This window comes from Uloborus diversus, chromosome 5 (genome assembly GCF_026930045.1).
Source record: "Uloborus diversus isolate 005 chromosome 5, Udiv.v.3.1, whole genome shotgun sequence".
Lineage (NCBI taxonomy): Eukaryota > Metazoa > Arthropoda > Arachnida > Araneae > Uloboridae > Uloborus > Uloborus diversus.
In genome coordinates, this window is record NC_072735.1 from 53,405,568 (window position 1) to 53,432,561 (window position 26,994).

The 26,994-nt window shown below is 30.8% G+C and overlaps 1 protein-coding gene across 1 annotated transcript in view; it reads left to right on the forward strand.

The window, feature by feature from the left end:
* The window catches only part of LOC129222169 (menin-like), a 43,906-nt gene extending 18,326 nt beyond the window's left edge, over positions 1–25,580 (forward strand). The window contains 6 exon segments of the mRNA XM_054856629.1: positions 1,554–1,706; positions 5,378–5,562; positions 9,308–9,573; positions 14,062–14,188; positions 14,190–14,849; positions 25,347–25,580. Of these exon segments, the coding sequence (XP_054712604.1) occupies positions 1,554–1,706; positions 5,378–5,562; positions 9,308–9,573; positions 14,062–14,188; positions 14,190–14,849; positions 25,347–25,565 (1,610 nt within the window). The 3' untranslated portion in view covers positions 25,566–25,580.
* Positions 25,581–26,994: the final 1,414 nt, after the last annotated feature.

Consider the following 26,994-nt stretch of genomic DNA (forward strand, 5'->3'; position numbering starts at 1 on the left):
GATCTCGAAAACTCAATATCTCGAGAACTCAACATCTCGAGAAGTTGATCGCTCGAGCACTCGGAAAGTGACAATCGAGAACTCGATAAGTTCATCGCTCGAGTTCTCAGAAAGTGATAATCGAGAACTCGAGAAGTTCATCGCTGGAGAACTCGAAAAGTGATAATCGAGAACTTGAGAAGTTCATCGCTCGAGAACTTGAAAAGTGATAATCGAATGCTCGAGAACTCGAGAAGTGATAATCGAGAACTCGAGATACGATAATCGAGAACTCGTGGTAATCGAGTTCTCGAATGATCTTGAATAATAGAGTGATTCGATTATGAGAACTCGATTATGCCCATCACTAATACAGGCAGGCAGCGAGGAAGAACATGCATGCTTCGTAAAATAAGCAACATTCAGTTGGCGTACGGTCTCGAACGGTGAATCCTACTGTAAAAATATTGAGGTTCAAGTGTGGTGCTAAAGGGGGGGAAAAAAATCACAGATAATCCGTGGCTGCGTATAATCCACACCTCATAAATTTTGCCGTTTTTAGCTGATAATCCGCGGATTATACCTAGGAAACACGGTAACCCCATTCTCACTTGTAAGGTTTTTATCCAAATAATGCCAACTTGATTTTGCTTGTATTTCTATGATAAATTGCACATTATATTTCTTTTAAAACCAGAAACATGACTTAAACTATATTTCACCACCCCTTATCTAATCACCTACTGAAAAATGCATGGGAAAAAAAATAATGTGTTTGGAGGCATTGCATTTCATATCCTCTGCCCTCTGCCACAACTCAAAACTACATCTCTCATTGTTTCATGAACTGTAAATTTCTATTATTATTGGATGATATGAAGTGGATTTCGATCAAGACGTTAATACTCCGAATGTTAATGGTTTTCGATGATATTGATTTCTATTAAAAAAAAAAATTGTGTTATGATGCAAATCTTATTGTCTCAGCAGCTCCCAGAATATAAGTCATCAGACAGCAAAAGTGCAGACTTAAAATTCCAATTTAAATACACACTTTTCTTGATGCTTTCATTGAAAAATAAAATGACTTAAAAACCTTTTTAAATCATTGAGCTTATTCTGTGTCTGTTACAACAAAAAAATATGAAGGAGGCAGAAATTATTGAAATTTTTAAACCTTGCAAATTTGTAAACATTCTATTTTGTCAGACTGTGAATGAAATTAATTTTACGTAACAAATATGTTTTAAAATATTTTCTACTGTGTAGACCTACTTTAATTCAAATTATTTTATTGTCTTTAATAAAAATTCTGTTGATATTTTCCAGCCTATCACATTTTCCTTCCGACAGTTGTGCAAAAAGTGTTAAATTGGAGTCCTACTGTGTATTAAAAAAGTTAGGTTCTTGAGGCAAAAAGAAGACGAATGCTCATGTCTGTGGATAAAATTATTTTACTTTTAGAATACTTTTTAAAATTTCATCTGAATTCGAAAAAAAAAAAAAAAAAATTAGATTCAGTTATTTCTTATGAATATTAACTGAGAATTTATTCTTTTGTTGTATTTTTTCAGGCAATAAATTAGATTGTTTTGGTGTTGCTTTTGCTGTTGTTGCTGCTTTTCAAGTTCTTGGATATAAAGATGTTCATTTAGCTTTATCCGAAGATCATGCATGGGTAATATACGGCAAAGATTCTGAAGAAACTGCTGAAGTGACTTGGCATGGTCTGTAATCTTAATTTGTTTTAAGTTAAAGTGTAATATGCAGAATTCAATTATGTTTTGAGTTCACCCTTAGCTAAATCAGTGCTGTCCAAACTTTTTGTTCCCCTGGGCCACACCTCATATTGAGATGCATCTCATGCACCAGAGTACATACAAAATTTAATTAGGAAAAATTGTATGTGCTCTGGAGACATGGGAAAAAGTTTTTTTCATCAAGCATGGGAAAATAATTTTTTCATTTTCAGCAGAAAATTACAAAAATTCTTTCACGAAAATGCTTAGTCGGGAGTAGAAATTTATAAAAAATAAGTCACTGTTCTAATGCACCAGTTACTACAAAAATTCACTGATCCATACTCACTTTAAGTAGTTGATTCTGGTGTCCTAGTAATGACAAATTGAAGAAAATTAAAGAAAATATATGACAAATTAAGTCAATTAGCAATTTTCTATAGACATGCCTAAGCTGCTGGGGTGAGAAAAAAAGAACTGTTGCACCTTTTTGTTCAAAAATATTGGTAGATAAATTAAGCTAACAAAATCGTATCTGTGTTGTTGTTTTGAAAGAAAGTCAATAGTGTAGCAAAAACAAAATATGTTGTAGTGTAGAAATTTCCTAATTTATTTTTTCTTGTGAAGAAAACCTAAAAACTGCAAATAAATATACTAATTTTCTCGTTACAATTTCAAAAAATGATGATGCTTAAAATTTTTAAAGGAAAACGCTTGCAAAATGTTCTTTTTTTTTTTTTTTGCTCTTTAGTTTTGAGTGCAATAAATACATTACATGGTAGGCATTTTCCATTTTATATACTAGCTGCTGTTTCTGTCTTGAAATCTCTTTATGCTAAATAAAAATAAGGTTTCAAAGAAAGTCTGGAAGGAAGTCTGTGGCAGATCTGCGTCCAGGAGACCCCATAGCACCTACAGGCATGAAATTTTGTACAAAATTACTTCGAGCCTCGGGGGTGTGCACTTGGGGTTTTATTTTTTAAAATTCGAATTAGTTTTTTTGTTATTAATTTTTTAAGCTCAAATTTTCCGTAAATTGCCTATCATTGCCTATTAAAGGGTTGAAAAATTACTTGCATATATTAGTATTATATATCGTTGGAAAGGGTAGAATTTTCTGCGTTTTAGGCAATTTGTTTCAATTCTGTAACTTAAATACAGTGGGAGCTATTTGGGTTTTTAGCTCGAATTTTTTTAGGCTTAGCTAAAATTTAGGCTCTACTTTCTTTATTAAATTTATCAGTAAAAGCGAAGGAACTGCCCCACAGTTATTTTTTTTTTTTTTTTTGAAACCACTGTAAAGAGCAACTTTTTTTTTACTCCAGATCTAACTCGACCCATGGCCGAAGAACTAAAATTCTATCTCCAAAGGAAAAAAAGTAATAAGCCGTTAAAAATCAAGTTAGAATAATCCCATCACCATTAAAATTATTGATGTTTTGTTTGGCGTTGCTATAGCTACGTCTTTTTGATTCGTACATGTTTCTTCTTTCTTATTCACAAACTTTAAGGATTTCAATTTTAACAAAAAATCTTCGGCTCAACTCAATTCAAGCCCTGAGCTAAAGAGTAAAATATATTACTAGAGACCATGAATATGAAAATGACTTTTCAAACGTACAAAACTGCAGTTTTGCAATGCTGATAAGCCCCTTAGCCCTTACTGCTCTGTAAGCTGGTACAAGTTATTTTGAAACCCATGGAAGGGATGTTTTTTGATACAAAGGGAGCTCATAATGTGTTTTCAATCTTTTTCTTTCTAATTGACAATTTAAATCCTTGCGAATCACATAAGATTGCGAAACAATATTTGGGGGTTAGTGAGCAGGGGGCAGAGCCCCCTAGTACTATAAATAAAAGTATGATTAACACCTAAATATTAAAAAAAATAGCATAAAAAATTGTCTTGCTGTCCTATATCCAGCAAACCCCATAGCAAGTTACCTTCAGCCTTAAAAAGGGACTTAGGGTTTTGTACCTTGGAGCTTTTTTTTTTTTTTTTGTTTTAATTTAGAGTTAGTTTCTTTTTGTTTGTAATTTTTTTAAAGCTCAAATTTTAGAAAAATTGCGTATTAAAAGGATTGAAAGATTTCTCACACCCCTTAACATTCTATGTTTTTCAAGAAATAATTTTGTTATGCATAGTTTCATCAAGTTCTTTTATTTAAATTAATGTGGGAGTAGAATTTTAATGTTATTGAAATTATAAATAGTCCTTTTTTTAAATTCTATTTTCTACTGGAGGGGGAGTGGGGTTTTCATTTCGTTTTAGTTGTAATGCGTATTTTAAACTGATTTGTCCTTATAAACTATTCAATTAATTATCAGCTACATAAGATTGTGAAGCAATCTTTAAGACTAGTGAACACCATCCTGCACTGGGGGAGTATCCTAGGGTTTAATAAATGTTGTGAAATAGCTATTTTAAGAGTTTTTAGTTAAGTATGTATTATGATTAGTTGTACACTTACCAGTTGTCTTTTCTCAGACTTTTTTAAGTGAGAAAAATACTGCTACCAAATTGAATTTTAAAAATTATTTATGTATATTTTGCTACAAATGTTTTGTATTTGCTTCAAATTGTGTAGTGATCAGATCTTACACAAATTTAAAAATTCTGTTTTGAAACCACAACTTCACCTAATACAAAATTAAGCGATACAAAACTGGTTGTTCTGATACAATATTGGCATTTTTATTGATACAAAGCTGATACAAAAATGAATTTTTGTTTTCCACCACTGCATATATTCTCTAATTTCTATGTAAAAATTTATAAATTCACAGATTGGCAATTTCCTGCAAACTTCATATAGTGCAACTTTTACTGCAGATAAAATACTTAATTAACAGTCAGACAGTATAAAATTATATCTGAAGGTGTCGATATAAATTTATTTAGGAGGTATATAGTTACAGGATCAAACTAAAATTTGAAGGAAAAAATTGAAAATTTTTGGCCAGTGTTCTCTCAAATTTGAACCTTTTTTGTTGTACTAAATTGTTTAATTTGTACAAGAATGTGCAAGGTAATTATTTATAAGAACATGCATAACCTTCCTAAAATGTCCATTATATCGATTGTTTGATTAATGCCTGCCATGTTGCTATTTTCGGTAGTGAACCAAAACTTGTCATGTAACAAAATTTAGAACTACTGAGCCATTGCTTACCAGTTTGAGGTCCTATATACTGTACTTACTTTTATTTTTGAAGTTAAAAAAGTTAGGCTGTAAAACTTTTCTGATTTTTCCCCCTCCTATGAAAAACATCTGCATTTAGTTATGTTTTTAAAGCAGCTGGGCTGATTTATTACGATATTGATAGCTATGCTTTTAATACTCAACATTTTGCATTTTTGTTCAGGAAAAATAAATAACTTGGAGGTCGCCAGTTTGGTGACCCAATATCACATTTTGTAGTCTCCCCAATAAACTTTTAGGCTGCCAGTAGAGAGTGGCGACCGCGAATTTCGACCTTAACTGTTAACGAGCACGATTTTAAATTTAATCTTCAGATTCATTGAATTCTGCTGAAAACTCTTTTTTTTTTCAAGCATTTACATGTATAATCTGCAATTTGTTATAACACAGCATTTTCACACAAATATTTATTTGCCGTACATCTATCTGGCTATTAATTTCAAACATTTTCTTCAGGAAAAGGTAATGAGGATAAAAGAGGCCAACCAGTAGCCACTGGCATGGCTGAAAAGTCTTGGCTGTATTTAAATGGGTACCCAGTTAAGTGCACCAGAAGAATGGAAGTTGCGGCTCTTGTCTCTGGTATCAATCCATCTATAAATGCTATGTCAGATAGCTTAGAAGTAGCTCGCTTGCAGCAGGTTAGAGTCAATTAAGTTTTTTATTATTTAAAATTGTTTTGGCATTATTTTTAATAGTTTGAGAGTAGGTATCAGGTAATTCTTTCAGAATTTTATTCAAACATTATAAGTAAGGCTTGTTCCATGCGTGACTTTTCTACTAGTGAGCTACATCTGAATCTTAAAATGACCATAAAATACTATTGTGGCAAAAAATCGAGATTTACTAGGTTTACCTTGATTGATTTTTGATTTATATATCCTAGCCATTAAATTTCATCCATTTCATTGCATATTCTGTGTACATGGGTAAATCTCAGTTGTGACCAGTGGTGTTCCTATAGGGGTATACTCCATACACTCCGTATGCTCTCAAACATTTTTTAGACATATAGCGTATACCCTCAAGCTTCTAAAATTTTCATATGACATGTTATGTATATGATCACATACACATATTGTGCATAATGGATTACTGAGAGTATACCATCAGAAAAATTGATGGGAACATCACTGGCTGTAACTCAGGCTACAAGAAAAGGAAGTGATGCATTGTATTAAGTACAAAAACTCTTGTCTTTTCCTCTTTTGAGTTAAAAAAATTTTTTTTAGGTGGTTTTAACTTGTAATGATAGTACTTCAACTTTATATTGCTACTAGATTAATGAAATATAAAATTAGTTTATAACATGACATTTTATATGTGACTCACACTATATGATCAATGTGACTCACACTACAATTTATTTTTATTGACAATAAAAATACATAAAAAACAAATTGTTCTTAATTTTACATAAGTATTCAAGTTGAATATATTATGTATATAATTATTTTGAGAAAAAAGGAATAGAAAGGTAAATTCAAAGTTCTGTGTTATGGTGTTCTTTGGCATGGAATTAGCCATAACTAATGACAAATTTCTTGTAGAATTAATTAAAACTCGAATTTATACTGCCACATAATAGCTGTTTCTTGGCAATGATAATCTAACAACGTGTAAAATAAGAAATTGAATTTACTGAATCAAAATGTTTTTTCACTTCTAGTTGAAAAACTTGTGGACCCTTATTACATATTTCTATGCAACTAAAGCAAAAAAAAAAAAAAAAAGTTATATTATGTATAAGAATTTGTGATAACGAGAAAGAGAATCATGGCTAGTTTTGCTTTGCAAGTGAATGCATTTTTCTCTAGTCATTTTACATTTTTCTTTCAGAAGCTGCTCATCAGTGTTAATCCAGGCTAGAAAGGAGTAGCCATTATGTTCATTTTTTGACCAAATTATTTCTTTTTGATGCACAAAATCCCGAATCTTGTCACCACAGAACTTGAAATTGAAGTAAATTGGCTGTTGAAAGCTGATATTGATTTAGATATCAAAATTAATCTGAAACCTTTATTACACAATAGAAAAAAAAATTTAGGACAAAATTATAAAAAAAAATATTAATTAATTGCAATATACATTTTGTAAAAAGATTACCTTTTCTATAATAGCAAACTAAGAAATCTAAAACTTCATGATCCAATATTTGTTAGAAATTCCTGAACAATAGTTTGCTTACAAGCTGTGTCATCTGTGGTAGAATTCATTATATGTACTTCAGTCACGTTCGCTTGTAATGAGAACAAAGGGACCTTGATACTTTTTCTTTATAGCCAAGTATTCGAAAAAATTGGTTTTGGTGAAAACAAATCATACAAAATAATGCGTTCTTGCTTTTTTTTCAAAACCATCTTTAGAAAAAGTTGGTTAATTTGCTTTTCAAAGCATAACTGTCTTTTGAACTCTTTCTTGTATTGTTGTTTTCCGATGGCCGAAAAATATCATTTGCGTCCCTTGATTCGAAAAAAGTTAGAAGTCTTTCTGCCTATCAAAATCCATTGAGCATGTTGAGGGTAGTTCAGTTTCAAATTCTTCCTGTTTGTTTTTCTTGTTGTCACTTTCATTGTTCTTTTCATCCGGCTTGCACTTGAGCTACAAGAAAGAAGAAGCTGAGCTGGTAGTCAATAGAAATTTTATGAATTTCAAAAACAGGGTTCGTACGCTCCTTCAAAACTCCTACAATACTCCTTCATTTAGGAAAATTTTTTGAAGGGCCCTTCAAACTCCTTCATTTTGGTTTTAACTCCTTCAAAACTCCTTCTTTTTTAGTTCACACAAGACCACATAATCTTCCTCTATGACAATAACTTATAATACTTTGATCGACAACTAACGTCATGACAAGGGCAATTTTAGTGTCGTAATTTCGTGCATTTATTTTTTTCAGAAAGATGTGGTTTACAAATTGATCCTAGTTAAATCATAAAATTTGATGGTGAAAATTTTATTAGAAGACTAAGACATTTCATAAGTGAAGTAAAACATGCTGGTGATTTTTTTTTCTTTTCTTTTTCTTTTTTTCAAGTTTTATGATTACTGTTTTTCCCTCCTCTTCACTCTCAGCAGCAAAATTCAGGTTTTTCTAATTATTATTTAAATATTTAAAAATATAAGTGGATGTACTATATTAAGTGATTGTGTTAAAAAAACAATTGTTTAGTAAATCTAAGTTATGATATTGTAAAATAAAAAGGGTCATCCACAAGTGATGTCATGCCTTGAGGGGCAATTGTGACAAGGGGAAAAGAGAGGGTGACAAAAACTGATTTCACACAGTTATTGTAACAATATGTTTGTAAAAAATTTAACATATGACAAGAGGAGGAGTTAGCTGAAGTTTGACACTTTGTGATAAAGGGGAAGGGGTCAAATTTGTTGGAAAAAAGTGGGACATCATTTAATGACAGCCCGTTAGTACTCCTCCAATATATCATTTTACTCCTTCAAAACTCCTCTAAAACTCCTTCATTTTTTTTCTGAATTTGAGTACGAACCCTGAAAAAGTATTGCTCGCTCAAATCAGGGCTCGTCATAAACAAGTTCAACTGTATCATTGTTTCAGAAATAACGGATGAATGAAATTGCTTCTAAACACAAGAGGCAATTTATAGTGCAAATGATAAAATTTTTTTACTATGATTCCAGGCTTAGAAGGTTAAAAATGTACATTCTTGAGCAAAGAAGAGACCGAGGGGACATGATTCAGTTGTTTAAATTTATTAAAATGAAAGATGTTACGGGGCTGAAGTTTAGCACTGAAAACAGGACAAGGGGTCATTGTTTTAAGCTATTTAAATCTCAGGCTAACATGGATATTAGGAAAAATTATTATTATAGCAGGATAGTGGAACCTTGGAACAGTTTACCGGAAGAGGTGGTAATGAGCAAGGCAGTAGATGGTTTTAAGAGGGCCATTGATCTTCACTGGGGATTGTAAATTGACTAGGACCAGTCTAGCTGGGCCCAGAGCCTGTTGCTGGTCGTCACTTTTGTATTTGTATTTGTATATTTCAGAAACAATATTGGTAAGGTTAAATGTACAAAACTTCTCTTAATACATGTCTCAAATAGGTATGATGCTTGAAACTTTTTAAAAATGAACAAGTATAAAACTTGGCTGGTCTCATGGAAGTTTGCAGTTTATATTCCGCTGGTCTCTTGAATGTTTCTGTGAACCCAGATGAACATATCGCTTAATTTCAAGCTCAATACGTAAATAACACGCACAAGTTGAATATTTGAAGAAAATGTAAGAAGTAGATGATTTTTGTTTTATGAATATTAGTTTCTTCCAATGTATTAAATTCCATTAATTGGTTGTAGTTGATGTATTGTATTTGTGGTTTGCATAAGTAACTATCTTGTTTTATTCCTCAGCAACTGCTGTGGCTGTTGTATGACCTGAATCATTTGAAGACATATCCAATGGCTCTGGGCAATCTTGGTGATCTTGAAGAAATAACTCCCAGTCCTGGTCGACCGCCTCCAATTGATCTATTTCAAGAATCTATTTTAGCTGCTCAGAGTTTTTATTGCAACATGCATGTTTATCCATATACGTATCTTGGAGGCTATTTATATAGGAATGGACGGTATAAAGGTGCACTTGAAGCATGGGCAAATGCTGCAGATGTGATACGAAAGTATGCTATTTTCTTTTATTGGCATTTAAATGTTTTAAATGTGGGTGGAAGTATGGAATAAATGTTACATGTTGATGTATTTTAAAAAGTCATACAGCAAAGTTTTTATCCAAAGCAGAAAAGGAAGAAAAATGAAATGTTTGATTGTTTTATTGTGAATTTCAAATTCAATACTTTTAATTTGGTTTGTTTTTGATGAATTCCAGTGGTAATGAAAGGACAGTTTTACAAAAAAATCGATGCATTTGTCTGTCAGCATATCAAAATATATATTTTTTCAAAAACTGATGCATAGACTTTCATACACATCATGGTAAATTGCTAAACAAGCCAAAGCCGAGAATTTTTCGTTAGTAACTTTTTAAAATCAAATTTAAAAAGCGGTAACGTAAGGACATTTTTCCCGACATGATTTTTCACGCTATCATGTTCTCTCCAAAAATTCAGCTGAACTATGAAAGGGAAAATTCTACAAAAAGTAGAGCACATACAGGAGTGTTCAGTCAGTTTTAAAAAAATAATTATTTTAAGCATATAAATTATGTATCTGTTGAGGGTAACGGAAGGACAAGAAGTCCAAAACAATTAAATTTGGAAAATTTTAACTTACAAACATTTATTCAGCTAATACAGCAGTTTGAAAAAATGATATCTAATGCCTGAGCCATCTATTACAATTCAGAATTCTTTAAATACTCTTCTTAAATAATAAAATTTTATCATAATCCATAGAACATTTAGTTTTCTTCTCATCAAACACGAAGATCATTCCCGCATTATTGTGCATTCTCAAACAAGTTATTTCTATTCCTTCATCTTCTATATGGAATACCTGACCAACATTGCTCTTTGTTCATTTCTTTCCCTTCCATCCAACTAATAAAACTTGTTCAAACGTTAAAGAATCCTTTCGTATATTCTTATGGTTTGGTGTTTTTGATTCAGCAGTATCCTCATTTTTAACATTATAACTGAGAGTCTGTTGACTTTGAAGGGAAATTTCGTTCGATTTGTTGAAGTACTTACTATATTCAGTAACATAACTTGTTTCAGGTTTCAAATAGTGCATATCTTGTGTGTCAGGTTGAGAATGGATCTTTTTGCATCCTTTTTTTTTCCATCTTTTTGTTGAAAGTTGATGTATAAATGTACTGATCTCTTCGCAGTACGTTTAACGGTTAAATCAATGCTCTCCAATATTGTATTGTTCTAATATAAATTTCAAGTTTTTAAGCAAGTGTTTCTGATTGAATTGGCTTGTCATATCACAAACATGTCATACCAAAATGATTTTCTCATGCTTAAGAGTTTTTAAGTGTAGTTTTCACGGTTTTCATTACATACAATAGAAAAAGTAAAATCACGAAACGGTTTTTAAAAAAATTAAATAAAATTTAAATTTTTAAATTAAATCACACATTTTTTGTACAAATATTACTTATATATGTTTACTAACTTTAAACAATAGTTTGTTTTACACTAGCATTTTAAAATTTTACCTTGTATCAGCTTATAGTTAAATGTCCTTCCGTTACAGTATTTTTTTTTTGTTCTTCCGTTACCATGAAAAACCATATAAATTGAATATCCATTAAAATTATAGCTATGCCTCCTTGACGAGGGTCATGATTCTACTTTGCATAAAAAAAGTTTCCATACCCAATTGGTTCTTGGTGAACTGAGATGTAGTATTTTGGTAACGGAAGGACATCAAACCGTCACCTTAGTGATGATGCTAATAACAAGTTTATTGAAGTTACGGTATGTAACAAAAGAGATTTTTTGCTCTGTAAAAACACAAAGAGAAAACTTGATTTTGCCCTTGATTTTCTGGAAATTATCAAACCATTTGAGAAAAACAAATTAAGATTCAAGAAGTTTATTGCTGAAGAGGTAAGAATGATATATGGCAAGTGACAGAATATTAAGTTTTAAAATTCAAGTGTCATGTTGCCTTTTTCCTGGAATTCACCTTTTGTATGCATCATATGAAAGTTAAATTTCCTATTCACCACTAGGAGTGCCAGAATTTTCTCTTAGGGAAGAAAAAAAGAGATGGCTTTTACACACTAAACAAAATATATTTCAGCTTAAATATTATGTTAGAAAGTATTAAGAAAGGAAATTTAAAAAGAAAAGGGGGGGGGGGGAATTTCCGGTAACAGCATTGAGAATTACACATGTTCCATTTTTCTAAACATATTTAGGAGAATGTGGGCAAAGTGCAGTAGCGGGGCAAAGTGAAATTATCAAATACTTACTCTGCCGCTTAAGATTTGGTAAAATTTTAACTATATAGTAGCGCATGGAAGTCGATTCCAGTCGGGAAAAAATGCCACCAAATATCAAAGCACATGATAATACTGGCAATTAAAAAAAATTCATGCTCGTATTGTAATATTTTGTTGCAATTCAAAAATTTTATGTTATAATAAAATGATAAAGATCTTGTTATTAATGTTTTAAATTTTAATTGAGACCTTTTAATATTCAGTACAGTAATCATTTAGTTAATATTGAACTTATTTGTATTTCAAATAGTTTGTACAATTTGTCAAGTACATGCAGAGCAATGTGAAATAGTTTATTTGGTTTACTCTCTGAATAATTTACTATATTACTTACATAATTATTAATTAATTCTTTCATCTTCCAAGTTTCTATATCAAGTTTCAAAGGAAAAAAAATGAATTAGTGTGAATTTGCCGCCTTCAAACTTAGCCATGCGAGGCAAGGGCCCTGGCCTGCACCAACCTAGATCTGGCACTGGTAGCAACTGAAATAAACCAATTTGGAATCAACTTTCAAGTGCTGTTTAAGGACTTCTTTTTAGTTCAGTTTGACCTGTGTTGATTTATCCAACAGCTGGCAGATGAGAATAGAATATTTGAAATAAAATTTTAAACATGTTTTTAAATTTTTGGAATTTTGTAACTGATTGATAAAAAATAAGAATTATTAGATGCCTTAATTAATTCTATAACAAAAATTTGCCTGAGATTTTGAACTTCATTTGGTATGATAAAGCTATCTCTATCTGGAATTTTGACCCACAGGTCTCAAGAAATTTTAAAAATGGCCCTTTGGCTAAAAAGTTGGAGACTCCTGTTTTATGTAAAAACAGTTTGACCTCGGTAATTTGAACACCTGACCATGCTTAAAACAAATTTTATTTGTAATTCTCGCCCTTTTGTTTGCAGTTTATTGTTGTTCAGATAAAGACTAACTACCATTAATACAAGTTGATTTTAAAGGTCCATTTGAGTTCATTTTAATGAGTTTCCCACTGTATACATTTAAAATTCTTTCCTAGTTTGTCCAAGTTAAATATTATCATTGCTAGTATTACTAATTATTTAGTCATTTTACAATGATGTCAATACTTCTAATATATGAGTTATTATACAAAGTGCTCATGGATTGTTTTTTAACAAAACTTCAATGCAGCTTATATACTAATGTGGCACATCTGAAGAAAAAGTTTTTTTTTCTCCCAAATTTTGCGGAGGCCATTTACCCCAGTGCAGCTTTTCTTTCAGAAAATATAGTACATTGACAAATAATAGCCATGATAAAAAATGTCCCATAACGTACTTAGAACCAAACAATACCATGAATTGTTTTAACCATCCGTATACAGCTCAGTTTTTATATTTTCCAGTCCTGAAATACGGGTCAATTTTTAAAATTTTTTTCTAATTATACATATATTACAATTTCCGTCTTTATTAGTTATTTTAAAATAATACAAGAATTTTATTAGCTTTTCCGTTTACAAAAAAATTATAATATGGCACCTGCTATTTCAGCACGCTTCTTTTATATGTTAAAAAAAAAATCAATCATATTTTTATTTTCAGATAAATATAATTTTTAACCATTAAAAACAGCACAGAAATTATATAATAAAACAAAAAAAAAGAGAAAATACCAGTTTACTCTTTTAAAATACACATAAATGTGAAAAAAAAAATCCTTTCTTATTTTTACATAATAAGCCGCAAGTCTATGTCGTTCAGAAATGCTTATTGCACAAAAGACGAGCATTAAAGCTGGGCTACAAAAGGCAAACTTACAACTATGCAGAAAAATAAAAATGAAGTCAAGCAAGAGAACAGAAATTCCTGAACCCTCAAGTGCCATCTAGCAGCGAAAATAAGCATCAAATGGTGTTTTTTTTTAACTTAAGCGAGATCAGTATTGAAATAAGGGTAAAAAATTCTTCGCCCGCGATTTTCATGCGACCCGTGGTCGGGGACGAAACTGATTCCCTGCTTAAATTGCGTGAGCCGTACGCCGAGGGTAACCCTTTGAAAAATCAGTAAATTATTAAACTTTCCTTTCTTTGAATGGTTGTTTTCTTATCTCTGCATGAAAATTACTGATTTATCTTTTATTGCCAATGTATGGGTAAAAAGGGGGGGGGGAGATCACAATTGATTTATCTATTGTTTGTCTGGGTTTTAAGATAAATTAATTTACTTGCAGATATAATTATGGCAGAGAAGATGAAGAAATATACAAAGAATTTTTAGAAATTGCAAATGAATTAATTCCACACATTGTTAAAGTAGTGAGCACTAATGGTTGTGAACCATCTGGCCAAACTGAGACACCCTCTGCTCCAAGATCCAGACTGCTTTGCGTACTTATTAAAATTTTATGATGGACTTTGTGAGTGGGAAGAAGGATCTTCAACTCCTGTGCTACACATTGGCTGGGCAAAGCCACTGGTTTCCACAATATCTAAATTTCCCGGGAAAGTTAGAAGCATAGTTGATATTGCAGTTCCAGGCTCAAAATTAGAGGCTGATTTGGATGTTGATGACCATGAAAAAAGTGAGGAAAAGAGACTACTAGAAAAAACAAATAATAAAGTTACTAAAGAAAATTCGATCAATGGGTCATCAGATAACAAGTCATCCAAAAACCTTACGAAGTCGAAAACTATTTCTTTTGAAAGTGAAGGAAGTAAAAACAAAGTGAAAAAAGCAAGTGCAGGCCAAGAAACAGAGTTTTTACAAACTCTGGAAACACAATTAAACTCTGATGAGGAACCTCATCCAAATATTAGGGCATTAGCAGCTGCTTGTGGTGATAATATTTTAAATCCTGAATATTTATTGGGGTCCGGTGAACCTTTCTCATCACATTCTTCAAATGCATCTTCTACAGAAGCGCATGATGTTCTCAACGCCAAGTCAAATGGTACTCCTGCTTTTGATGTAAATACAGAATCAAATTTAAATGCTGAATCGGTTACAAAATTTTCAGAGGTAAGTTTATATAATTACTGTGGAAATCTTTTGATTCTTTGAAAGTTCTGTTAGTATATTTTTTTTATCTCACTTGAAATTTTAAAATGTACTGCATCAGCGGGAGCATGCAATTACTCCCTTAGTTGCTTTGAAAATGTATTCATGAAGAAATCTCACTGCTCCAAATTTTCCACTTCTCATTAAGTAATTCAGTATAGTCTACTCCCACTACAACGTGATTCAACTTCCGTGAAATGGCTAGAACGGGAATTTTTCACAAGTAAGGTATTTTAGAGCTAAAGTGAATTCCTCGCTCCCAACGCAAATGTTTTTTGGAAGGAAGTATTAGCTTTGTTATTGACTACTAAATATTGATTTCGTGAACGTTATTACATCCCTTTGGTATCACTGAAAGTGAAAGTTCCCACATCAAACTATTCTACACATTTCGTTTTTAATGCATCAAACAACCACTCAGTATCTTTCTTTTTTTTTTCATTTTAAATATTAAAGTTAATGAAATATAATGGCACTTTATGTATTGTTTCATCTAAAGTTTATGAAGATGGGGAAAAAAGAGAAAGTTTCCGATAAAAAAGGTAAAGGGTAAAGATTCTCGATATGCTTGAACAACTACAAAACGTCGACAGTAGCACAATAATAAGTATGAGTGAATCTTCCATTTGTACCATTGAAAATAAAAGTAAAAAGATATACATAAAAGTTCAGATATTACTTTCAATATTTAAGCTTTCAGAGTCAAAGCAAAGTAAATGTTATGAAAATGGAAGCTGCTCTTGTATTGTTGATTAAAGAGATCCGGATGAGGGGCTGTTGCCATTAATGGAAATGTTATAAAATAAAGGCAAAGCAACCGTATTTAAAAATGTATTAGATAAGAACAACAATCTGATTATGGAGCATAAATCATCTTCAGTTTTTAAATTACAAGTATTATTACTGTATCTACTGCAGGGTTGTTTGGTTTAAACCAATTTGTTTTTTAAGAAAAAAAGCCAAATAAAAAAAAAAATCCATTTTACAGGTTTACATTGATTTTCCCACACATATTGAATAAAAAACAAATTAGGATTGGAAAAAGCTTCAAAGCTAGTCTTTTTGTTCAAGGCTTTCAACTAAATGAATTTTTTCTAAAGACTGTTGGAGAAAACAACGGTTCTTTTGGTTTAAAGCAAAATATTTTTAATCTGTTACAAACAAAAACTGTAAAATTACATTTATAAATAAATATACAGGGTGTCCGAAAAGTCCTTGACGCATTTAACCTAAAATACCATTGTTGTGTGTCGAGGACTTTTCGGACACCCTGTATATGTAATGTATTCAACTCATTTCAGAAATATGTGTATAAATCTTTTTACAATTACATAAAATCAACTTTACACCACAATAACATATGAATAAATACATAGTAACTTTTACGTTATAAATTAATATTTTTATGTTATTTAGTACTTTGAACAAAAAGCAAGTTTTGAAGCTTTTCCAGAGCCTAATCAATTTTTGAGTTATGAATGATATCTAAATGACGAAAATATATGCACTGCACTTTTCTGAAGCTGGTTTTAGTAATGCTGAAGACTTTTAAAGACTGTTGCATTGCATTTTTCAAATTCTTTTTCCTGGCTTTTCCACCACTCAGTCACTGTTGCAGAAGGTATAACGTTTTTGGCAAAAAATTTTTCTTGAAATAGAATTTGCTACACATTTATTTGTTCTAAAGAGTTTGCAGTTAATATTTTTTAAACTTCAATGCTGGATGCAACATGTATGCCAGTAAATAAGCTGTAATTTAAGCCATGTTACACCAATTTTTGTATTTTTGATTTGGTTCTTTGTTTTAGCGATAGTCGATATCTTTTCTAAGTCTTTCCAAAATAAGAACGGAGTGGAACATAGAGCAGCACTTTTTTTTAAAACTTTGTCAGTACAACAGCAATCAATTTTTTGACTGTTCAATCATGTACTGTTGTACATTTTGCTTTACTTCAATATTTGCGACATTGTGAATATAAAAATCAGCGTTATGTAAGGTCAGAAAGAAAAAATATGAAAATTGTTCTTTTGAAAAGATTATGCTTAAAAATATAACTTTTACCTTTATTCGATAATTATTCATATTATGTTGGTTTTATAAAGTTTTTTTCTTGGATCTTCATTATGTTTTATCTTAACCCGCATCACAACCACTTCTTGAAGTATTTCACATCATAAAGGATCTATATATACATGCATACTAATATGTTAATCAAGTCAAACATTTCAATCAATATTTCCCGCAGAAAGCTATTTTAATTATTTAATTTAGTTACAAGATTTTGTTCTTATCTCTTTAATTAATCAAGAAATTAAGTATAATGTGACTATTGAATAACTGTTAATTACATGGAACCTTAATTACCTTCCGAAAATTAATTGTTTTTCTCGCAAATAGTATTTAAACCAAAAAAAAAAAAAAACCCTGTTAAACCAAAAAAACCTGGTTTAAACCAAAAAAAAAACGTTTTTTTTTTTGGGTTTTTTTTGTTGAAAACCCCCGTTTTTTTACCAACCCTGATCTACTGTACAGTACTATTACAGAGCAGCATTTTATTATTACTACATACTATGCGTACCATGTTTTATTTTATGTTGTTCCCTCCCATTGATCATTCATTTTGTGCATCTTAAAAAATTTTATGTTGAATAAAACAGCTTTTTTTATTTTTCAAGTACAGTAAAAGTTCAGTTCTTTACGTAAGAAACTAATGTATAGTCGAGGAATGCTTTAAAGCAGTTTGAGAGGTGTTTACAAATGTCTAAAAGAAAATGTTTCTAAAAATTTTGTACACATAAATTTTACCACAATGTGAAATTTTGACTTACACAAGCCTTGGAATGCATCCCTCGCATAAGTTGGGGTTTGTGACTATATTCCACATACTATATAAAAATATTATATTTTGAATTTTTGCAGACTGTGATCAGGGTAACTCTAGACCTAAAATTTTACATATGGTCAAAACATTGTCATTCAATTAGTTTTTTTTAATACGGGTTAGATTTTTCAAAATTTTTTCTCACAGATGAATATTATCGAGTTTAACCCTGTTTCAGCAAAAAATTCTGTTATAAACTACTTCTAAGATTCCCAAATTACATTGACATAAGGTGAGTAATTTTGGCTTAGTGAAATTCAGCTGCAGCAAAATGGTACATTTGGCTGGTACATTTTTTTTCATATTTAAATTTAATTTTTGTGTTTATGCATTCTAAAAAGCATACCTTTTCAACAATTATTTTTTATTGATGTTGTTTATAGAAAATCTGGAATGAGTGTCATTGTGAAAAAAAAAAGTGTTTTTTACTTATAAAATCTTTTGCGAAAATGCTCTTTTAATGCAATGGAAGTGTCCTCTTATCAGAAAGTACTCAACCGCTTTTTTGATCTAGTGGAAATACTGATTTAGGAATGGTTAAAATGGAAATAGCGGCTAAAATTTTTATAGGAAATATTTTGTAAATTACAAGCAAGTAAAATCCCCGTTTTACTTTCTATGAGGAAGTAAAAATAGTGCGACCCTTGGCAAAGGAGCCATCTTTTAAGTTTGGAAAATCTTTGAATTTAAATTTTAGAAACAGATCAAGAAAGGTTGAAGAGTTAAAGATGTGGATACAAAACAATTATTTTCTTCCTTTGTTCATTATTAAATTTCTGTATTATTGTTAACCATAGGCTTGCACACAGGGATCGGTGTGCATGGGGCCTGTCGATTTTTGTAGTTATGCCCAATTTTATTTAATTACTGCATTAAATGCGCTAAAACTTATATTTCAAGCATTAATATTCTCTGAATACATTCCAGCAAAATTTTCATATTAAAAAAAAAAAAAAAACCCTGCAAATTTTGAGAGGAAATCATTTTTTCCCTAGTAAAACAAAATACTATGTATGTTTTTAAAAGTTAAAAGTTTGCATACAAGCCTTCAAAATACAAACTAAACATTATCAAAACAAGGAAAAAAATATATTTCAGACAAAAGTGAGAAATAGTACATCAAACTAATTATTGCTAAAATACTTTTAAAGTTTTGCCAAGTCCGCTTCCCATTAACTTGCACTTAAAATACCTGCAGTATAACCCACATCCTCAGAATCACTGCTTTCAATATTCGAAATTAATACCTCCTTTTTCATATACAGTGGCTTCCAAAAGTGTTCGTACACCTACGACTTTCACTGAAATAGGACCTTATACATTGGTTGGAGTTATTATTTTGGTACAGGTATTTAATTATAAGATCTATGATCAATTTTCAACAAAACTACATGAAATTTTTTGAAAAAATATTTAAACCTTATTTTTTAAAAATCAAAAACCAAAAAGTGCCGGAAATTTTATCTCACAAAAGTCTTCGTACACTTTAAAAAATGTTTATATATTATTGAATAATTCAATTTTTTATTAAGTTATTATTTAGTAGAATATCATGCAGTATCAACAACACCTTTTAAACGCCTGGGAATAGATTTCATTCTTTTTTTTTTTTGCGTAATTTCTGAGTAAGTGTTCAACCACACTTTGAGTGTTACTGTTTCTAGCTCTATTTTCGTTTCAAAGCCGTATTTTCGTAATCTAGCCTCCAGATATCTCCAAATATGTTACATTACGTTCAAATCTGGAGCTTGAAGGGGTATTTTCTAAACTTTAGGACAATTTTTCAGGCACTAGACACGAATGTTGAAAGCCGTGTGCTTCTTATCGTTATCTTGATAAAAAACAAAGTTGTTTCCAATAACCAAATTTTTGACTAAGAGTTTCAAATTGGTTTTTAAAATACTTAAATGAACACCATGATTTATTATTTCATCGAAAAATTCCAAACTACCAAGTCCTGATGCTGATATGCACCCTCGCACAAGAACCCCTTCACCGCCTTGATAAACTGATCCAACTAAGTTCTTAAGATCAAGTTCCTCATTTTTTCTTCTATTGACAATTATACAACAATTTAACCAAAAATGTTGAATTTAATTTCATCTGTAAGTAAGACGTTATTCCAAAAGGCTTTAGAGCTTATTTATCATTTATTTTGTTGCAAAAAGTGTAAGCTTTCCGTTTTTTCGCATGAATAAGAAATTTCTGCGGGAAGAGTTCCCATTTAGTCCAGTTATTCAGAGAACTTGGCGCACAATTTTAGGTGAAAATTAAATGTAAGTTTTTTCATTAAATTCTGCAGAAACTGTTACAGCACTCAAATGTGTATTTTTCATAAATTTTTTAACTGTAAATCTCCGATCATGCTTTGTCAACTTTGCCGGTTGACCTTTTCTTGCCTTGTTTTCGGTCCTATTCTTTTCTTTAGAGCATTTTATCAAGCACTTTATTATAGAATGGAATAAATTAACTAATTTAGAGACATTTCAAACCAATTTACCTCCACTGTGAGGAAAAAATTCTAATTTTGAATGTTGTTGTGGTTTTTTATGAATACCAGCCATTTTAAAGTAATAAGCACAATATTAAGGAATAAATAAACAAAAAATTTAAGCCAAATGACTCTTAAGGGTCAACACAATGCAAAAATAATAAAAAAAAATGACATATGATAATTTTAATCATGAATTTATTTGAAAATATTTGAGTGTACGATGACTTTTGTGACGTATTATTTCTGTCTCTTTGTTTTTCAACCCATTTCAAAAAGAAGATGTCAATATTTTGAAAAAACTACAGGGTTTTATTCAGAATGACATGGGAATGATGTGAAAAAATATTGGACTTCATATTCGAATTCAGTTTCACATTATTTTGGTTTTACTAAAAAAATTTAAAGTGTACGAACACTTTTGGGAGCCACTGTATGATTCATTCACCAGTTTTGACATTTAACCCCCCGTTAAAAATTTCATTCTTTTATCCATCAGGATGGAAATAAAACTGATCCTAACAATACGGAATACAATCCAGCAAACTCAAAACTAAAATTTTTATTCCCACCCTAAACCAATAAATATTTATTGTTTTCATTTCACTAAAACGTAAACTAACACTAGGGTGCATCATTTGCCCAACTAGTCTAAAATTGTTTTGTCCCTAATTTAAAAATGTTCTCATACCGCTAGATAGTATTAATGTGAATTTTTATGAAAATCAAAATTGATTTAGGTATCCCACCTCAAGCAAGAAGTTTCTTTTTTAAGGTAAATGAACAATTATAACATCAAAAGTGACTCAAAGTGTAATAATGGGAAATAATTTTTAAATTACTAAATTTACATTGTACTTGTGTTAACTTCTCAACTGTTACCATTTTTTCAGTAACTTTCTATAACATCTTTTGTAACTGTAAGTTTAGGTTCACTATTTGTTTTCAACTTTCTACCATTTTCTTCTATCATACAACTGCTAATGATAGTTCTTTACATTTTCTTCTTGTTATTCTATGCATATGTGTTGTAAACCACTTAAATAAGTTGATCTATTCTGTTTTAATTCATAAGATCCATGAATTTTTGAAAGTAACATATTTTGAAATCTTTCAATAAACGTGAGTAAATCAGCTGTTGTTGAATCAGTGACATTTTCTCCCCAAACAAAGCTTTGTTCATCTGTACAAAAGGTAAAAGTCAAAACCAGACAATCTTCAATGGTATTTGGACTTGAAACAACTCAAGAGGACTCGGAATTTAAGGGCTCACGTTTACCCACTAGCTTGCAAGTGCTTTGCTGCTTGATGTATCTGAGAAAGGTGCCGATCAGAATCTTACCAAATGGGAGTCTTCAAAACTTGTCTTGTCAAAAATATCTGATTTCTATGCAAAAGCAAACATTCCAATGACTACTAAACGTAAATCCTGTGAGAAAATACTAAAATTTCATGAAAACAACACAAAATTAAAAGCAATTCCTCTTCAAAGAAGAAATACAGCAAATTCCATTAATAAAGTAAAGAAAATGGAAGAAGAATTAGCTAAAACATTTTCATTATGGCCTAAAAATGTAGAATACCTTATAAAAAATCCAGAAGATTTAGCTTTTCTTCAATCTATGAAAAGTGATCATCTAACAACCTTTGGCTCACTCCATAAAATATTACACCAAAACCTAGTGTCAGGAAATGCGTGAAATATCAAAAGCAGCATTTTGTGAAAAAATAGCCAAGGAAACAAGGAACTTCAATACAAGTTTTAATTCATCTATTATTGATGAAATTGAAAGAGATGAAAATAGTGATACAAGTGATGAGACAGATTTATAATGCTCATAATATCAGAAATCATCATCGTACAACACGAACTGGTTCATATGCTTTTATTCCGCATGATACTATAAAACGACCTGATGTTATATCATTAGCAACACGTTTAAAATGACACCAGCACAGCAAGCTACATACACTAAAATTTTAATAGCAGAAGCTGGTGGTGAATCATCCAAAATTTCAGCATCATATGCAACAACAGACAGAGCAAGACAATCAAGTGTCAGAGACATAGTCAAAGCTTGTAAGGAGCAATGGAATGGTTTTGATTTTGCAACTTTGCACTGGGATTCTTAACTCTTACCAACTTTAACAAATCAAAATATTGCAGAAGAAAGGCTTGCAGTTATAGTGGGTAATTCATATGAAGTTAATCTTCTTGGTGTACCAGTATATCCAATAGGAACAGACAAAAAAAAACTGAGTTTTCATTGCTAATTTAACAACTAATTTGCTAAATTCATGGAACTGTTCTGACTCAATATTTAATATGTCGTTTGTCACAACTGCTTCTAATACAGGACATATAATTGCAGCATGCATAGCTATTCAACAGCGTTTGGGTAAAGCTCTCTTGTGGTCAGCTAGCCGTCACCACATTGGAGAAATTATATTGTCACATGTGTTTGACGATTTAAAAATTGAAGCATCGAAGTCACCAGACATATTTGTTTAAAAGATTTCGCAAACATTATACATTACTGCAGTTTGTGGAAGAGAGTGACGCTGCTATACCTATAAATTTATCCAAATTTGATGACAGTTCATTCAGTGAGTCCGCAAGAATTGACGAGTGCAAAAACAATGTTATCAAATTAGCTAAATCAAATGTTGTGTTTTGCAGAGGTGACTACTTAGAATTTGTTCAACTTTGCTTTTTATTCTCAGTAAACGATCCAAATGAGATAACTGCAGCAGACTTTAAATGTCCAGCAGCTTTATATAAAGCAGATGACAAAATTAATTTATTCAATCAAAATTTGCTCATTTCAACACCAAATCCAAGAACTACCAACTGGAACAATAGCTACGCATCAACAAGTTTTAAAATTTAGAAATTTTGTTAATTTTGTCACTTTGGTATATAGTTCATGGTGGATGATGTGCACTTCTGTCTTCGATGCACCGTGGAATGACTCGCAATTCTTTCATTTACTTATAAAATATAGTATTATTAATTCAGAAATTTCTGAAAGTGCAATTAATGCTTTTAAAAATCACCTTTGGTATCTGACAGAAGAAATTGTACCTCTAGCACTATGGAATGATAAAGTGCCTGAAGCAGACCGACGTGCTCTTGCTGAAAGTATATTAGCCATTAGACCAGCTAATCTTTCTAATACAAAACACAGATTTGGTATGGGATTTGGAAAACCAGTTTCCAACAGAAATTCATTTTTCACCAACACTGTCTGATTTTGTTGGCATTGATTCCTGGTTTTTATTTTTAATTTTGAAGTTAGATTCAGAATTCAATGTAATATTATGAAATATACAATAAATTGGCTTCAATAAATCAAATAATATTAATCAACAATTAAATAAATGCAAAAAATTGCTTAATGTGTTATTTTTCTGAGTTTTCATAACTTTCAATTGTCAGGTGGCACACATAGATATTGTTCAAAGTGGGAAAAATTTCACACAAATTATTAATTTTGTATGTAGAACAAAAGTAGCTTAGGGACAAAGCATTTGTAAACGAAAAAAAAATTGATGGGGCGGATGATGCACCCTAACTAACACAATGAGCAAAAGTTATAAATATGAACTCTGACTAATCCAGCTTCAGAGGCTGTCTTATTCCTGTCTCTGGATTAAAGAATAACAGATTTTTTAAAAAAAATATTAAGCACTTTTCATAATGTACTCAAAATGGCAAAATAACTTTTCTGGGTCAGAAAGGACAATTTAAGTATTCCTGTAGTTTTCAATTATTCCAAGAGAAAGACTCTCAAATGAAGAAAAGTGCAGCTCAAGTCATGTAGAGAATGTTTTATAATTATCTAGCTTTCAGTCATAAATTTGAGTGTTGAAACATGCATATTTTTTAATGGGAAAGTTTAGTTTAAAATGACTTGAAGGCACTTTTCTTGGAATAATTGAAAACCACGGAAATACTTAAATTGTCCTTTCTGACCCAGAAAAGTTATTGTCATTTTGAGTGCATTATGAAAAGTGCTTAGTATTTTTAAAAAAATTCTGTTATTTTAAATTTTTTTGTTTTCAAACAAAATTTTTATGTCCAGAAAAATCTTGTTTAAAATTTTCATTATGATTACTTTACTATTAACATTACTGTCGCAAAGCAACAAAATTTGTAACAATGGGTTTTATTTTTAAACATTTAATGGATAAATTAAATTAAACTGCTGTTTTCCATCCTAACCAAAATAATAATTTTGTTTTAGAATTTTAATTTCATTTAGTGAAATCCCAAAGTCTCTAAGGGGTCAAGTTGCTGAGATATAAGCAAAACCAGGCCTCAAATTACTCCGTGACAATCAGGCCAAGTATAATAAAAGTGCTTCAAAAGAATGTAACCAAAAGCGCATATTGAAAGTCAACACTGTTGAACCTAATTGGAGAAAGTAATGGACTTCAAACCACCATCTAGTGTCATTTTAAAATTCAAATATATGGTTCCAAATTGAGCTCACTCAGGCATGATCACGGCCCACCTGGCACGAAAGTGCAATCATGTCTGCTATAACGTGGCTGCTGAAGGGAGAAACGAGTGATCACTATCGCGAACAGATTAAGTACAGCAAAACCTGTAAAGTTGACCTTTTTTTTCAGGTACAGGATTATCCCTATCATGTAAATGAACCTCTATAAGTGGACCACCTGAACACTAAAGTAGTGCACCACAAGTGGTCAACTTACTCAGGTTTCACTGTTATAAGAAAGTTAAAATAGTTAAATGAATGAAAGAAAAAAATCTCTTCATTGCTCATATTTTAACCAGTTTTCTCATTATATGACACTGTGGCAAACACTTTTCCTTTCTCCCAAAAAGTTTATAGTTTCCTTGTTTTATTAGTGCTTAAGGGAAATTTTATTTGCTTCCCTCCCTGCTTATAAAAGTCTTTTAGGTTTTTTTTTGTGTGTATGTTTTGCATAATGGCTCTACTTAATAAAATATTTTTTAAAAAATCAAATTTTTTGTCCCCCTCCCCCCTATTTAATGCTGCTGATTAATGAAATATGTATAGAATATTTATTTACAAATTTGTTTTTTAAATTTAGGATCTAGATGGTGCATCGGATTCTGCATGTGTTACGCTAATGAGCCAGAAAATGAAGCGACTAAAAGATTTATTACTTGCTGAGAAGTTAAATACATCGGCCATTCAGTTACAACTAACAGCGCAATCTCAAGTGCAAGTTCTTAAGAGGGGTCGTCAAACAAATGAAATAGATTTTTTGTCTGGTGGGCGCTCAACAAAGCGAAGTAGGCGAGATTAAAAAGCCATAGTCAGGCTAACTGGTCCAAGTGTGATACTTAAAGGCGACGGAAGAATTGTCGCAGCTGTGATTTGCATGTGTATATCGCCCATTGTCAATAATCTTCCATATTCTTACTTTTTAATATTTTGAAAAAGTAATTATTTGTGAAGATGATTCTTGTAAAATCTAATATGGAATTTGTGTATGAAATACACTGAATATTCCAATTTTTGATCTCCAAATGTATATCATATGTGATCAAAACATATATTTTGCTTCATTTTATCAATTATAAAATGTTAAGCCTCTTTCTTAAAAAGAGGAAATATCAAACAAATATTTTTCAGACTCTGTTAATGTTGTTGTTAAGAAAAAAAAAAATCATTATTAAAAGCCTTCAGTCTGCTAATCAGATTGATCGACTTAAAGATTTGTTGCCTAGTGCTTTCTGAAATTCATGTTAAACTTGTTATATTAAATTGTTTGTGTAATATGATTGCTTCATATTACTTGTTGATTTTGTTTCCGAGGTTGCATTTTTAAAAATTTTATGTGGAGATTATAAAATGTATTATATGAGGAAAGTATTTGGTATCCAAAACTTTTTTGTAAAAATATCATTCCTTGGCATACTTATTATTTTGGCATGTCAAATCCTTTGTTAATATGTTATGAAATTATACTTTGTGAGCTTAATGACATTATCTAAATTGTTATATTTGTATAAATGTTTATAGTTAAGTCGGTGTATAGTATTTGTTAATTTTATGGTTAATATCTGTAGACTTAAGATTTTTATCGACTTCATTTTACTTCCTAATATTTTATTTTACTGTGCTGCATACATTTCTTCTCGCTTTAGCGTAAGCTTATTAATGTTTGTGTTTTGTTGTCTCTGTTACTTATAAATTTTGCAGTTTTACGTATTTTTCATGTTGTACTTTATTCTTTGTCATATACCCAAATTAAATTTCATTGCTGCAACATTTCAAATTAAGATTTTAAAAAAAATGCAGTGAAATTTAGTTTATACTTTAGATATGGCCCTTGCTGTTGTCTTAAATTTCATTTTCATGCAAACTTTTATAAACATGTCAGCATATAATTCATTGCAATAAAATAAGTTACTTATGTGAAAAATGTTATCACGTGAAGATAGGAATAAATGCCAATATTTCTTCATTGCCCGGTGAGGTTTTCAGTGAGATGTGTATATTAAAATTGGTGAATTTAGATTTTTCTCAGTGTGAAACAATTGTTAAATTATTCTATTTACTCTTAAGCATATCATTGTGCTTTTTTTTTTTTTAAATTCAAGGTTAGCTTTATGTGCTGTCACTTTGTCAGTGTTGCAAATATTTTGTTTTCTGAAATGTAACTTGATGTGCAAAATGTGTTTTTAAGTAGATCATTCGATTTTTTAAGCTAATATTTTCCAAAATTTTTA